This window comes from Eurytemora carolleeae, unplaced genomic scaffold (assembly GCF_000591075.1).
Source record: "Eurytemora carolleeae unplaced genomic scaffold, Eaff_2.0 scaffold1763, whole genome shotgun sequence".
NCBI lineage: Eukaryota > Metazoa > Arthropoda > Copepoda > Calanoida > Temoridae > Eurytemora > Eurytemora carolleeae.
This window is the reverse complement of record NW_019397649.1, coordinates 23146-40217: the sequence shown is the minus strand read 5'-3', so window position 1 is coordinate 40217 and position 17072 is coordinate 23146. Positions and strand designations below refer to the sequence as shown.

Below are 17072 nucleotides of genomic sequence, written 5' to 3'. Positions count from 1 at the left end.
GTTTTCTAATGACACTTTAAATGCTTTACTACTGCATGGGTAAAGCATTCACATTGTCAAAATGAAAAAAAATTGACTTGCAAACATAGATCAATCAAAGGTATCATGCATGATATGCATTAAAAAGCTAGGGTCACCTAGAAAGGATAAGTCTTCGGATTTTTCGGAATTCAATGAGACTTTTTGGAAAACCTTTTTTTTTTCTTTGATTTATCAATTTCTAGATCGTTTCAAAGTGAAGGAACTGAGTTCATGCCACAAACAGGAAGGAAAAAGTTTTAATTATGCTTTTTTTAGATGCATTTTAAAATGACGAAACCAGTTCTTTTTAGTGGGTATGCAGTTGGTGGTTTCTTGTTACTTTTAACATTTATGCTCAGTTATTCAAACTATTCTAACATTAAGGTTTATACATTTATGCTTAGTTATTCAAACTATTCTAACATGAAGGTTTATACATTTATGCTTAGTTATTCAAACTATTCTAACATTAAGGTTTATACATTTATGCTTTTATATTCTAAATATTCTANTTAAACTATTCTAATATTAAGTTTTATACATTTTTTGCTTATATATTTTAACTATTCTAACATTAAGGTTTATACATTTTTTGCTTAGTTATTTAAACTATTCTAACATTAAGGTTTATTCATTTTATGCTTAGTTATTTAAACTATTCTAATATTTAGGTTTATATATTCCTTTTTAAAAAGCTGGTTTTTTGGTATGCAACAATTTTCATTTAATCCCGCCGGGATACTTCGAAAATCTACAAAGGCAAAAAAAAAAATCCGCGAAATCCGCTGGCCCTCGGGTTTATCATTGAATCCCCTCTTCAAAAAGGAATGTCATTTACTCTCTTACAAATTAGAATCAATGGAAATTTAAACCCCCGACTAACATAAGGTTAGAATTTCTAACTATAAGGCTATAAATTTATGCTTAGTTGTTCGAACCATAAAATGTAAAATGTATACTTAAATTTAAACCATTTAGTTATCAGCAGAATGTGTTCAATGAGCTTTACTTTAAATGTTTAATTTTAATTATCTAAAAGTGTATTTATTGTCAAAAATGTTTCAAGAGAAGGATATGGCTATATTTTGATCATAGTTTTCAATCTCAAACTAGACGTTTTGCACACTTTTTTTAGACATGTCTTTGAGATTTTTCACAATATAGTGCTACAAATATTTGTGCAAAGGAAATGAGTCTTTGCCACAAACCCTGATTTGCTAATCTCTTCTTCTTTGGAACCAAATGTCATAGACCTTGGATATTTCAAACTATGAATTCTGTTAGATCAAATAATCTGAGTTTGACATATCAAAGGTTTACAACAACGGGTTCTAAAGATTTGGTGGCTTAAATATCTGAGTTTGTGGCAAAGATTCAACTCCTTTGAAAATGTATTTAGCTAGTATTGTGTAAAGTTACATTACAATTAGAAAAGTCATATTATGTGCTCGATCATTCTAAATCCGTCACCTTGTGACATTATATACTGATAAATAGCCAGACAAAAATGTATAAAATAGCGAATACAAAAAATCTACATTTAATGGGGAAAATTGGATTCTAGAGTTCGGACTTACTTCAGAACTCTAGTTTACCGTAGAGGCGGGGGGGGGGGGGGCAGTGTTTTGTTTAGTAAAGTCAGTTGTAATGTTTCACGTTTTTATTTATTAAAATGTTTTTTAGATTTTGGTAGAGAAAGGGTTTCCGAACGCTAACAGTGGAAGTCTGAGTCTTACAGAGGATAAGGTGAATTAGCATTCTTTATTTTTAGCATTAAAATTTTTTAACTTTTATCATTACAATATCTCTAAAAAAGGTTGAAATTCTATTATCCTTCAATGCACTTTAAGTCCACATTTACAATAAAAATAAGTTTTGTTTTATTGGATATCAAGCAATTTAAAAAAAAGAATATTTATACTTGACATAGTGGAAAAGAACAAGGTAAAAAAAGTACAAAGTAAAAAAGGACAAGGGAAAAAGGACAAAGTAAAAAGGACAAGGTAAAAAAGGACAAGGTAAAAAAGGACAAGGTAAAAAAGGACAAGAAAAAAAGGACAAGGTAAAAAAGGACAAGGTAGAAAAGATCATAGTGAAAAAGGACAAGGTAAAAAGGACAAGGTAAAAAGGATAAGGTAAAATAGGACAAGATAAAAAACGACAAGGTAAAAAAGGACAAAGTGAAAATGGACAAGGTAATAAGGGACAAGGTAAAAAGGACATAGTGAAAAAGGACAAAGTGAAATAGGACAAGGTAAAATATGACAAGGTAAAATATGACAAGGTTAAAAAGTACAAGGTAAAAAAGATCAAAGTGAAAAAGGACAAAGTAAAAAGGACAAGGTAAAAAGGACAAGGTAAAAAGGACATAGTGAAAAAGAACAAAGTGAAATAGGACAAGGTAAAATATGACAAGGTAAAATATGACAAGGTTAAAAAGTACAAGGTAAAAAGGACAAGGTTAAAAAAAAACAAGGTAAAAAAGGACATAGTGAAAATGGACAAGATTAAAATGACAAGGTAAAAAATATTTTTTTTTCTACATTTGATTATATTATCAATAGATCTGATCGTCTCTGCATGTTTAATGATTTCATTGTCACTAGAATCTCCCTAGATAGGACTGATTCAATTGGTGTACTGTTCCGTTTAAGCTTTTATAGCCTGTTTGTGTACTGTACTGCTAGCTCTAGCTGCTTAAATTCGATCCGGTACTGTGCCGTGTCAGATGGTCTGCAGGGGGCTTATTGTCAATTGTTGGTTACATAATTTTTTACTTAAAAGGACTTAAGCGGGATTTCAATTGACCCTCCATGCAAAGATGCCGATCAATGGAGATACAACTGATGCGGCCCGCCCTACCATATGAATGATTATACATGCTTTGCAGACGGTACTTCATTTAAATAAGAAATATTTGTCTAATGTACAATTACCCCGTATACAATAACCTATTCTGAATATTTCTTATACAAATGGAGTACCGTCTGCAAACCATGTATAATCATATGGTAGGGCGGCCGCTTCAGTTGTATCTCTCTTCTATTCCATACTCCCTGATGCCGATACACAATGCATTGGCATATTCCCTTGAAACCTTTATTTGATCCATAATGTGGAAGATATTGCGCAAACCACAATTGAAAACATTTTTTTTTAAAATTATAATCATTGATATCTAATTGATGTTATCTTATGATATCTAATTGATCAGACAAAGCTTTTAATGTTAACATTCTAAAAGATGCGTTGCAATCTTCGCTTGGAGGGTCAGTTGAAATTACACTTTCAGTCTCTTTAAAAAATGAATGTTTCTGAAAAGTTGATTTTTTATAGTTATTGAAAGTTTTTCCACAATTTAATAAATATTAATATAATCCAATTTGTAAATTTAGAAAAAATGTATTTAACATATTACAGACAGTCCTTGTCGTGTATATCAATACAATGAAATTGACTTACGAATTCCAAATCAATATTTGAGACAAATCGGTGAAGGGGTTCCTAAGGTATGATCGAACACACAAACAAACAAACAGAGATTACAACTTTATATTTATAGATATATTTATTTTCAGTGTTCCTGTTCTTTACCACAATCAAAGGTTTGAAGTTATAATTAATAAAGTCATAAAACTTTGGATTAGGATTACGACTTTTAAACTTACAATGTATAAGTATGAAAATCCAAACATAAACAGCTATTGTTCAGTGTACAAAGACTCATTTTCATTAATAATTCCTGATTTTTAAAATACTGATGAAATCAGTTCTAACTAAAGTAACAAACATGACATTTTTGAAAATTATTTCAAACTCCGTTTTGAACGGAAAAGACCGTTAATTTAGAATATCAAGTAAAATATATCCTTCATTTTTATCAAATTGAAGAACTGTATTTTTTGGAATTTAAGGGTTAAACGGAACTTTTATTTATAGAAAATTAACCGTTAATAAACGGATTGCTGAGAACTTTTGTAAATATTGGGACCAAGCATGCCATTCCATCTTGTACAGAACCTCGAAATAATTCAAATCCTTTTTGATATTCCGTTGTGATCGCATCTTGCATGGATTAATAAAATAAAGGAATCAGAAATGCATCTCTTAATTCAAAAGTTGTCTCGGTGGATATCAAGATCAATATTAATAATAATAATAATAATAATAAATTACTACTGATAATTTTATAATATAAACAAATATTAAATTTTTCAGGTGGATGCTGTGGGAGGTTGGATATATAGTGAAGGAATATCAATTTTCTTTTTGCCCAAAATTTCAAATATCATTAAACCTATAAAATCCTATTTTCTGTAACATATATAGAAATATTCGAAGACAACATGGTTTTGGTAACGTATCAATCAATTATCAATTTATACAGTGAGACCCAAAAAAAACTACGGAATAAAAAGGCGACAGTTAGACTAAAGTTATTCGTAATAGTCCAATGAACATGAAATAAGGAAATTGTGCCGTGTGAGCCGTGTACGGTTTTACTGCACAAAGGATCACACTGATTATGGACTAATTGTGCCGTGTGAGCCGTGTACGGTTTTACTGCACAAAGGATCACACTGATTATGGACTAATTGTGCCGTGTGAGCCGTGTACGGTTTTACTGCACAAAGGATCACACTGATTATGGACTAATTGTGCCGTGTGAGCCGTGTACGGTTTTACTGCACAAAGGATCACACTGATTATGGACTACTTGGCATTTTTGGTTGTTTGGTCTTAAAATGAAACTTAAATTTTTAAATAAAACTTGAAAAAATTGATATTGTCAATGTTAGCGACAACTCGGAATCATCATGTCAGGTGGCATGATTTTTTTAAATTTTAAAATGGACTGTTAGCCTAATTTCAAGTAACCCTCCATGGAATGACTGATTTACAACGGTACCCTTAAAACCTTTCTGTGTTTGTACAGTCCGAACTCAACACAGCGTACAGCGGAATTTGCGTTGATCATACAAGCAGATTTAGTTACGTTTTACCAACGAGGTAATAGTGTATCGAGTGATGATGTACTGTAATCTTTTCCTAATTGTATAGGCCATCAACTATACCGAGAGGGTACTGCATATTTGTTTATTATAAGGAGATTCTGGCCTAACCTTATAGTATATCAATATTAGTAAGCAGTTTCAGGTGTACACAGGCCGAATTTCAAGAATTTGAGTGGCGGCATAAATTTAAGCTGCGGCTCAATTATGGTTGGTTTCACTTAAAATTGTATTCAATGTTTCAAGATTTAAGCCAGCGCTCAATTAAAACCGGTTTTTTGGCGGATTTAAGACGCGGCTCAAATTCATTAAATTCGGACACAGTACAGCTAACTAAGCACACAGGTATAGGAAACTATCATCCTTCCTGCGTTTAACACTCACATCTCTGTACTCGAAGAACAAAGAAAGGTTTTAAGGTAACCGTTGTAAATCGTGCATTTCCCTACTGTTCATAGAGAGTCACATATAATTACGCTGACAGTCCCTTTAAAGGGAGTATAATACCATGATATAAAAAATATTTATGTACTTCTTAATATTCTTAATTTTTAACTCACCTATTAAATAGTGGGGCAACAAAAGACTTATTGCATAATTTCTGGCTAAATTTCTCTAATTATGTTTACTTTAGATTTGATGATGGGCTGGGAAAGGAAATATTAAGATTAGTTTTAAAAAACACTCCTCCAAAAGGTAATATATCCTTTGTTAAATTGGGATATTCAGAAAATGGAAATTATTCCCTAATTCTCCTCGCTTAAATCTAGACAACTCTAAAAGTTATCAAATTTTTAGACAGCCTCGACTTTAAAGTGTCGCAACGCCTTGGCTTTTGGTTTAACCTCAACAATTCACTTTTACATTTTTGTAGCCCTGGGCATATACAATTAACATTTTCTAGCTAAAGTTTAAGAGGAGTATTTAGAATAATACTAATTATTTTTTGCGTGAAAGCCTTCATACCTTGATTTAAAGTGTCCTTGTAAAGGAATTGAGTGTTTGCAACCAAATCTGATTTTCTAATCCCTATATCTTTGTAATCCGATATTGTAGACTTTGATATTTCAAACTATAAATTCTGTAAGACCAAAAGGTTCTAATTTATATTTAAAGTTTACATCATTACTTTGCAAAGATATAAAGGGATTCAAAATTTTAGTTTGTGGCAAAAACTCATTTCTTTTACCTACGACGTAGACAAGGTAAATTTTAAGCTTCAGCATACAAAACGCAATGGAAATATAATTAAAAGTTTTGATTATTTGGAACATCTTACAGCGGTAAAATAGACTTCGATGTGTTTTGTGGACTAAAAATTGGGATATTTGGGAGTATAAGAGCATTTAGAATTAAATAAACAGTCCCTTTAAACTTCTGTTGTATGCACTTAAAGTGAATGTTATAGCGTAATTTCAAGAGACCCTCAATGCAAAGGTAGATATTCCTGATTCAAAACGATGCACGCTGTAAACCTTAGACATTAAACTGAACAGATAAGGGTTAAGGCCTAAGGGGTACTGTTGTGAATCGGGCGTTGTCATCTTTTCATGGAATTACGCTTAAAATCTCTTTAACCCTCCTTGTTTATACTGCAAAGGTTAGAATTTGTGTTTAGATGATGAGAGGAAACCAACAATAGGAGATATTGGAGCAGGAGTTGGACAGTTCGGTTCGTGGTTACAATTACAGGTAAGAGGGCTAGCCCTCAGACTAGATATGAACACCCTGTTCATAAGCTCTACCTGGATAGGCTAAGCAGGCCTTTGTTGTCCTGGCACGCCATGCTACATTTCCATGATAGGTTTTATTGACTTCCATGTAACGACCACTTGTCGCTGGAGGTATCCAATCCTGGCTTACAAATTATAGGGAGCAATGAGTTTTCTGTAAGACAGACGGGCCTCATTCCAGTATATCAGAAGAATTCTTGCACTCTATTATTCTCAGGCCTTACAAGCCCTTATAGGCATCTGGAATCTTGTCAACCTTCTTTTCAGTATGATTGAAGCGTGGATGGATGAATGTGCTGCCAGAGTACAACCCCCTATGGTAGATCAATATAAACCCATTCAACACCAAACCTTCGCAGCAGAAAAATTCTGAGACTTGATCGTAACAACCTGATCATATTCCTGGGGGAAAAAAATCTCCTTAAAAAAAGTTTACTGTATAACTTATGTTACTTCTTCGTCCTCGTTATTTTATAATTTCAATCGATCGAATTCTGCTATTATTCAGCAATTATACACCGTAAATACGTGTTATAGCCAGTTCTCAAATGAAATATCACGACATCAAGTTGCAGCGATTTAGAGATTCGAAAATAAGAGTTTGTACAGTGAAACCCTTAATAACGAATACATCGAAAGAATTCATCAAATGCCGTATTCTTCACTTTCTGGTAATGGAATGTTGCAGACATTTAGTTTTTTTAATTAAATGATTATATGGAACTCTTTAAAACTGTTCCCGCATATTCATGGCTATTTATTTATTTTCGCAAATACTGAAATTTACGTAATATAGTATAAAACTCATTGAAAAATTGTCAAGACGACATTTGATAAATTCTTCCGATGTATTCGTTATTAAGGGTTTCACTGTAGCATATTGACGGTTTAAAAAAAATTAAACTGCCTTTTTAGTGATATCAAACCTTTAATTGGTTTTCATTGATCGGAAATGTTATAATTGATTTCGGAAATGTCCAAAAAAAGTAAAAATCAAACTATTATAAGAGCTTTAATATAACCTAAAAGAGATTTTTTAACACCCTGTATGTACAGGGAGATACAACAGTAGACTGGACAGGGTATGATGGTGGAAGTAATGTAAATTCATTTTGTGGAAAAAATGTTTCACTTATTGATGTTGCGGTTTATACAGGTACAGTAAATAATCACTATAATGCAAAAAAGACAATCGTATATATCTTCCCTATAGCCAGCCAAACGTCCGGCCCGAATTGGCTAACATTTTTGAATGGAACCCATGCCTACCCTGGAGGTAAATATAGGCTAAAAAAATCTAAAATTTGTATTTTTCAAAAATCAATTTTTTTAATTCCACGGGCAATCCCTTTATCTAGTTACTAACAAACAGACAAACGATTATTGTCTTTGGTTTTCATTCGAAATATTTAAATTGCACCTTGCGACCGACGGGTTTCCCGACGCTCTAGCACCCTCGTGCGTGAGGAAATCCGACTAGCAAGCACATTTTTGGAACAGCAGAGAGCCTGCCTATACGTGCATTTTCACAAGACTTCCCCCCCCCCTGTGACTAGCTAGCTTGCATTAAATTTTGGTGAGCCCCCTTGAAGTGCAAGTGGGCCGCCTCAGCCTCCGAAGTTAAGTGCGAGAATGGCCCTGGTCTTGTTTAAAAACACAGTCACAGCGCCCGTGTAAATGCCCGTTACTATATTTATTGCCCAGCCTTGAGTTTTCAAGGGATCAGGCTGAGACTTTATGTTTATCTCTAAAGGGTAACATTCTGTTAATGAACGTTAAAGAGTTTCAAGTCGTCTTTACAGTCTCATTCTTTGTTTGTAACCCTGTATGTACTTAACAGTGACTATAACTAAAAGTTTAATTTGTTTCAGTGCCGAAGGTTTGTTTCCTAGACGCGAGTATTCCTGTAAAAAGAGAAGGTTAGTCAAACTATAATGTGATGCACAAGAGAAGTGGCTAAACTAGGAAGATTTAGTTCAACTTCATCTTGCCATTCATTAATTCTATTATCTATGAATAACGGTCATATTCTTTCTTTTTCCGAAATCATAATTTCCATATTGATTTCATAAAATGATGGTTTATTTGTTTTATTGGTCAGTACGTTGTTTGTAAGATTGATCGATTTTTGACTTCCTTAAAATTGGATAAAACGTAAATTACAAATAAAAAAACAAAACTTTTTACCGACATCAATTGATATTTAGCACTTCAAAAATTTGAAAAAGTGACATGTACAAAAAAAACTTGAACCCACATAAGACCCTAAAATCAATCTTTGATGCAACAGGGGTGACTGCAATCCCTAAAATGTCTAGTTGTAGAGTTTTGAAAACAATGGCTAGGTTTGTAAAACAATACCCTGAGAGCCCTTTATAACAAAATGCCAAGGCAAGACATTCACGTGGATTTAAAGGTTCTGTCAATATTTCAGAAAGCTGTGACTTTCGATCTCAATTTGACCCCTCATACCTAATTTATTGGCGTTTTTTTTTTGAATAATTTTTTGTTGCCATATACATTTTGAATGAAAAAGTATAAAATAAACAAATCTGTAAGTTTAAAGATTGTTGAATAATAGACGAAAACACGTTTGATTACGAATAAAAGAAACCGAATGCTTCTCTCTCTGGCTAGTTCGGGGTGCATTGGCCCCAACAGGGAAGGGGGTAGGTCTGATTCTTGTCTTGTGTGTCTGATTCTTGTCTTGTGTGTCTGATTCTTGTCTTGTATTTAGCACTGATCAACAAAGACAACCTAGTTGAACCAACAATAATATCAGAATGATTTAAAATTAACTCGGAGGCCTGTTTTGACCTCTTGGAGGCTAGTTTCTCCCCCTGTGTTGATCAACAAATCCAGCAAAACAGAAGTCATTCATTTTTTGACAGTATATATATATATCACAAAGTCGTGTATTAAATTATACCTGCATGGACTGTTGTAGAGGTTGAAGGGAGGCCAGGTGATGACCGGGCCTCAAAATCTAGCTGACCTCAACCCCATAGAAATCCTCCGGACGATCTTGAAACACGAAATTTACAGGAATGAAAGACAAATTTTGGGTTTAAGAAAACCCTGTAAAAGGTCATACAATATGCTCCCAAAGGTTATTCCAACCTCCAAAAGCCTCAAGCAAACAACCTCCATGAATTGCCACAGAAGAAAGGGTGGCAAGTCAAAATTAATTTTTGCTATTTTTTACGATTTTTAAAATATAACAGGGTTTTGAACCCCTTCGTACATTTTTTCAAAATCCAAACTTTATTTCAATGCATTATACAATTATACAATTATACAATTATACAATTGCTATTTGCAAATGACAAAGTTTTGTTTTAATATTTGCAAACCAGGACAAGATACAGGCCAGTTGCATAATTCAGTGGTACACTAAATTCGTATGAAAATACTGAGTATTCAAGTAAATATATAATATTTCTGCATTGCTAGTAAAATCAAGCATTTGCATAATTCAGTGGAACGCACTGTAAATGGTCAAAAACTATTTCTTGGGGCGTCAAAAATCATTTTTTGAATCTAAGTTGTTCAATTATTAACAAATATTTCTTTTTTTTATTTCTAAATTCAGTCTTTTTATACAGATCTTTTTATTTTGAAGGTTTTTTTTACTTGCATAGGTGAATCAACCTTTAGATTAAATTTCTAAAAAACTGGTTTTCGGTGCCTTGTTTATCTTACCAAAAAACATCTTTTCTAAATGTTGTTTCATTATAAAAAAAAACTAATCATGTATGATCATAAAGGGGAGTGGCATGGTGAAAATCATCTATCACCTCTTTCAGTGCGATCTTGCCAGGCTTTATTTGTTTAATAAAACGTGCTGGGTCGACTTGAGTAGTCAAGACTGATCAGTACAAGTGAATGTATATACGGTACATGTTTTCCTGGCTTGGATCATGCAACTTTTAGAGTGAGGAGAATTTACTGTACAGTTTATACTGTACAGTTTATACAGTACAGTTTATACTGTACAGTTTATACAGTACAGTTTATTCTGTACAGTTTATACTGTACAGTTTATGCTGTACAGCTTATACTGTACAGTTCCTCTAGTTGCCAAGAGGTAGGTCCGGTACTTCAGTTTACATAAAAAAATACCAAATTGATGGCGAATACAAATGTTTAGATTTTGATGCTCTGGGTGCTCCGTTTGACTGGGTGATAAGTATAGAAGTAGGAGAACATATCCCGGCAGAATATATGATGGTCTATATAGGAATCATTTTTAACAACAAAATAAAGACAAATTTCCAGGCCCCAGGTTTTAAACAAAACTCACGGACTATGTGATAGATTCTTAGACTTATAATTAGGATTGTTATTTGTTAATCGTTTAAAAAATGATCGTTTCGTTTAAAAAAAAAACGATGGGTCACTACGAAAGAACCGCTCGTTTTGAACTTCAAAAAACAAACAGAAAAAGAAAAAAAAATGCGATCGGTTTTTAATACGATAGTTTTGGGGAAAAAAATGTTTCAAATGAATCTGAGTTTTAGGACAATTAATTTAAATTTATTTTCAGGATGGTAAGTTTATGAATGTTGCCTTAAATTGTTATTTTTTATCTATGGAAATAACCGAAATGTTAATTGACCCAAGATTTTTTTATCTGAGGGGTTTTAGACCAAAACTGTTTTTTGCATAAAAAAGTTGTTAACAATGATTAACAAAGGGTCTTAGCTAACGATCGTTGAAAAAATAAAAACGACCTACCTTCGTTAACGAAACGACGAACCAAAACAAAAAAACGACTTCTTCGTTTCTTAATTTTCAAAAACTATTGTTTTTAATAACGACCGTTTCGTTTTTCTTTTTTTTCTTCGTCGTTTTCAAACCCAACCGATCGTTTAAAAATAAATTTAAACTATCCATATATAAATAATAAAACTGGAACGTTAAAAATAGCTTGTTCATTTTGATATGTTTTCATATTTGTGAAACATTTGAATCTTTATAGAACCTCCAAATTGTTTTCAATACACGTTCAAAAAGTAGGAATAATTTTTAGCAAACAAATAAAAACACAAAAATCTTTTTTAGAGGCAACATTGTGGTATTTCAAACTTAGATTATTTGAATTCGCAGATTTTATATATCTATGGTCTACGACATTAGGTTGCAAATATGCTGGGATTACAGAATCAAAGACTCAATTTCTTGAACATTAAGTTGACTTGTAACATACATGTAACACACGTTGGAGCGAAGGAGTTAAATTATCCATCACTAATTTTTGTTTAAAATGATGTTTCATTAGATAATCTGATTCGGGTAATCTAAAAATTTAAATAAGTTTAAAATAAAATATTTTTTTGCTACAATGGTAGGCAATTATGTCAATATAATGAAGACAACTTTTTTATTCAAGTTTTAGTTTTTTAGAAGCTTTTTTTTAAATTACAAGTTTACAAATAATGAGAGAGAAGCTTTTTAAATTACCAACTTCTCTATGTTTTCATGTTTTTTTGTGTATCCATGCTTTTTAAAAGCTTGATATGAATCATAATTGAAATCGAAGGTCGTCTTCATTATATTGATATAATCGCCTACCACCGTATAAACTTTAAAGGGCATCAAAGCAAAGGTTTTTGTCAAATTTAGTATATTCAATACAATTTTTAACAATTTTCTAAAAAAAAGAATTGAGTCTTTAAAACAAATCTTATTTTCCAATCCCTATTGATTTTTAACCCAATGTCTCTGAAATCTGTAATATCTATTAAATTAAGTAAAATATCAAAGATTTTCGCCATGAAGTAGCAAAGATATTGGGATTAGAAAATTTGAGTTTGTGGCAAAGACTTTATTCCTTTGTGGATATTCTTTCCAATGAGTTTTTATCAAAAAATAAATTAATACTTTTAGAGTTGCATGTAAAATTTCAAACGATACCTTCAAACTTGTCAGAGTTTAAAAGTTTTCAAAAAAGAAACACAATGATCTTCCCCGTTTTTAATCAGGCAAAGGTTTAAACGCGAAGGGTACCGTTGTGAATCAATAAACGACATGATAGCACCAATATATTGATAGCCAGAAAACTCTGAAACAGCAAGACGACTTTTAGAATTAAGTTTTGACCTCAAAGAATCCAATTTGAGCGTGATATACACAGAAATAATGCAGTGTAAACAGTCCCATATCACTTAATTAGTGATTTAAAAAGTTATATTAAAAATATTTGCTCTGTAACAACATAAAATACACTTTAGAACGGCTATAATGTCGTCTTCCTATTCAATTATTTTCTAGTTCTCACTGTATAATCTATACCTTCCTTCATTTTTCTCGCACACTTTCTTTAATGAGCTTGATTTAGTTAAGTAAATATGGCATAATCCTGTCCTGGGCTGTCGTAGGACAAGGAGGACATGGTCATGTTAATGAGAAATCAAATCAAGATATTATCAAGGTAAGACTATATATAGATACTTCCAACCTTAAAAAGGCGTAAGAGGAGGAGTGGGGGTCTAAATCTATGAATACCCGGGGGTAAAAAAGTGCTTAGAATCAGGGCATGGAGGTGTATTTAGATTCAGCTGTAGTTTAGATTCAGCTGTTGTTTAGAGCCAGCTGCTTTATGAATTCAGCTGTTGTTTAGAGCCATATGCTGTTTAAATTTAGCTGTTGTTCAGATTCAGCTGTAGCTTAGATTCAGTGTTGTTTAGATTTAGCTGTTGCTTAGATTCAGCTGCTGTTTAGATTCAGTTGTAGTTTTAATTCAATAGTTGATTAGATTCATCTGTTGTTTAGATTCAGCTGTAGTTTAAATTCAGCTGTTGTTAAAATTCAGCTGTTGTTTAGAATCTGCTGTTGTATAGATTTAGCTGTTATTTAGATTCAGCTGTTGTATAGATTCAGCTGTTTAGTATATTCAGATGTTTTTAAGATTCAGCTGTTGTTTAGATTTAGCTATTGCTTAGATTCAGCTGCTGTTTAGATTCAGCTGTTTAGTATATTCAGCTGTTGTTAAGATTTATCTATTGCTTGGATTCAGCTGTTTAGTATATTCAGCTGTTGTTTTGTCTAGATCATGGTGGATAGAAGTCTGGTTTATCTTCCTAAAGAATCAGAAGTGTTTAGAAGTCGTGTTGACAGACTTGGCTGGCTAAGGTATATACATTTTTCTTCGGTGATTAATCGTCTCCATTTTATTCTAGAATTTTCGAAAAACAAGACATTCAAGAGAGAGGGCTGGGAGGGAATATTTGTTTTCATTCTTAAACTGATGTCGATACTATCAATACTTTGCCTTAGCAACCCTTATTTTTAATATGAAATTTTATGATAATTCAAGCAATTGGTTCAAATAGGCAAATCTTTCTTTGAAGATTTAAGAATCATTTTTTAATTGTGCATGCTTTACCAAACTTTATTAATATTGTTTATCAATTATCAAATAAAAAGAATCATAGATATCTATTCATGGAAGTTATAACAATGCTTAACGTTTAAGTACTATGCACGATTTATCCTAATTTTTGTGGCTGAAACTTATTTTGCAGTATTTAAATGAATGAGTTAAGAAAGCTTCTTATATTTCAAGATATTTTTATATTTTAGGAATACATTGATGGTGTTTTCTAAAGTGGATGGAATGGATGCTTTATAATACTACCCTTTACCCTTTTCAATTTCGAACAATTTGAGGTGATTTTACAATTGTTGAGATCTCAAATGCTTTTATTTTACAATAAAAATATAATTGAATATCTTCATATATGTATCTTATATTATTCAGGGTATCCCCATTAACAAACGCTCTCTTTACTCGATGATCAGTCACTTGAAATTACGCCCACAGTCCCTTTAAGTGAGTCAGAGGGGGTTTGATACAACAACTTTATGCTAGTGAATTTCCGAGCGTTAAACTCTCCTGTAAAGCAACAATGAAAAGATTCAATAAAGAAAAATATAACGCTCACATGGATCTCCAGCAACAACAAAAACTTTCGCAAAAGAATGCAAAATTTTAGGATTTTATTTTTGTTGTTCGCAAACTTTTTCGAATTTTGTGGGGGGAAAAATGTGCAACAATTTTGCGGAGAAAAAATGCGACTTTTTCACGAAACAAGAATGCGGATTATTTTGTTTCTCGAAATTTTTTCCGCGGAACAGATTAACACGAAATTTCACTTTTTTTGCATTTCTTTAATAGGAACGGAATGCAAAATGTTGAAAAAAGAATAGAACGTTCGTTTCATTACCGGTATTTTCCGTTTTTTAAAGTTACCGTTAGTTAACGATTTCAATTTTATTAATGTCATTAACGGAAACAATCGGTCATTAACGGTTTTTTGCAATGAAGAGCATTAGCCTTTCAGAAATTGCGCGAAGCTGGATTTTTTTTTGACGGTTTGTCAACTCTTAAGGGTGCAAGAGGGGGGGGGAGTGCAGATGTCCTCAATTAGTAATCACAGCCACCCAAACGTGTTTTGCGGCATGCGCGCTCCTCAATTTGTAATCTCCATCATCTCAATTTGTAACCTGCAGCATAAAATATTGTTTTCTGAGATTTTAGTTTAATGCATTTTTAACACAGTATTTGACATTTATAGGGGGTTCATGGCATGCATGTTGGCTTAAACTAAATTCTCAATTTGAGTTTACATTAGCTTGGTCAACATAAACTGAGAAACAAGGCCTAGTTTATTTTAGCCGAATCTTAGATCAAATTTGCCAATTAAATGACTGCATTTCATGATTGGAGTTAAGATACTAAAAGGTCTGGCTGCTTTTTTTCGAAACTGAGGAGAAAAAATTTAGAAAGCTTTAACACTTGTAGTACACCATAGGGTCATTAACAGAGGTCAATTTGGTCTTATTTATATTAAATGAACGGTTTAATATTCACATTTTTATTTCTGATTACAAATTGAGGTGGTGGATAATTACAAATTGAGGAGTGCGTTTGCCGCAAAACACATTGGGTGGCTTTAATTACCAATTGAGGTCTTTCCATCCCCTCCCCCCTTGTGCAAGACGTTATACAGTTGATTGTAGTATAAACGGTTTGCCAAAACTCTAAAATTTTCATTAAAAAAACGTGAACAGTTTATCAAATTGGATTTACGGCACAAGCTGTCACTAAATTGCAGAAAAAAAACTATTAAAGTTTTATCATGTAAGTAAGAGCCCCCCCGGCTAAAGACGACGACATTCAAAAACATCAAAATTAAAAGAACAAACTTTTTTTGCAAGTTTTATGCAATTTTAGCCAAATATCCCTAAAGTGACTAATTATATACTAAATTGATGTTTCCGGCCATGTAGAATTAAATACAGAATATTTTCATTTTTTGGCTATTTTATTAGTGTAAGATGATTCATGTAACACCCTGTATATACATAATTATCGATCTATTTATGTAGATATTTCTTATACAATAAATCTGCGAGTAGTTGTTGATGTTTCTCCATGTATGTATCACTGTATATAAGACATCTACTTTTGTTTTTTTGTCATTTTTAGATAAAATAATAGTTCCAGTAGTTGTCTGTGTTTTCTAGCTTTTAGATTGTTATTATGATCGTAATAAAACTATTTGAATAAACAATTTATCATGTTTAATACAGTGATAACCATAAAACTTTGGAATAGTAAGACGACTTTTTGGCTCAAATAATAACTTTAAATAGTCCAATGAGCTGGACACAGCAATTGTTGAGTTTGGACAGACCTTTTCACTTAAGTTACAAGTAAAACTATTTGCTTTGTAACAACATCAAATACACCTAATTATTGCTGTAATATCGCCTTCCTATTCCACAGTTTTCTGTTTATTACTGTAAGAAAAGAAAATCAACCATACGAATTAAAAAGTTTTCAAATGTTATCGTAAAAATACGCTTAAAAACATTTAGAGTGATCTTTTTTTAACATTATACATGTGCTACATGTTTGTTATTGTTGTAAAGAATTTAATCAATAAAAAAATTTCAATCTCTTTTCTAAATTATATGTTAGTTCAGAGATGAGATTTTAAAAGCTTAAACCCGATTAAAATCCGGTCTTTGCGTCTGCTTAGACCCAAGTAAAGCTCAAGTCAAGACCCGGGTTTTGGATGGCCTTGAGTTTAGTAAGAACCAACCCTCTTTAAGGCTCGAGTCTTCAGCAGCTGATGATTGTACATTTCGTAAAATCTTTTATATTTGTACATTTGAAATCTTGGGAATTATTTGTGGTGTCAAATGTTATTAATTATATAAAATAAACATACTATGAAAATAATGTATCTACATAAAGTTTGAATTATCGAAATTTACATCTCCTTGTCACAGCTGA

At 32.2% G+C, this 17072-nt stretch overlaps 1 protein-coding gene across 1 annotated transcript; it reads left to right on the top strand.

The window, feature by feature from the left end:
- Positions 1-301: 301 nt before the first annotated feature.
- On the top strand, positions 302-16191 carry LOC111715330 (uncharacterized). The gene is made up of 15 exons (XM_023490652.1): positions 302-405; positions 1705-1767; positions 3600-3626; positions 4240-4273; positions 4821-4845; positions 5668-5729; positions 6652-6725; positions 7823-7922; positions 8638-8685; positions 10917-11006; positions 12048-12061; positions 13107-13199; positions 13818-13900; positions 14351-14437; positions 14529-16191. Exons 1-14 carry the CDS (start codon positions 310-312, stop codon positions 14397-14399), a joined length of 858 nt encoding a protein of 285 aa, XP_023346420.1. The 5' UTR covers positions 302-309; the 3' UTR covers positions 14400-14437; positions 14529-16191.
- Positions 16192-17072: the final 881 nt, after the last annotated feature.

Coding starts and splice junctions, on each gene's coding strand:
- LOC111715330 (XM_023490652.1), top strand. CDS start 310: ATGACGAAACCAGTTCTTTTTAGTGGGTATGCAGTTGGTGGTTTCTTG. Junction 406..1,704: donor CAAACTATTCTAACATTAAG/GTTTATACATTT, acceptor AATGTTTTTTAG/ATTTTGGTAGAGAAAGGGTT. Junction 7,923..8,637: donor TGATGTTGCGGTTTATACAG/GTACAGTAAATA, acceptor AATTTGTTTCAG/TGCCGAAGGTTTGTTTCCTA.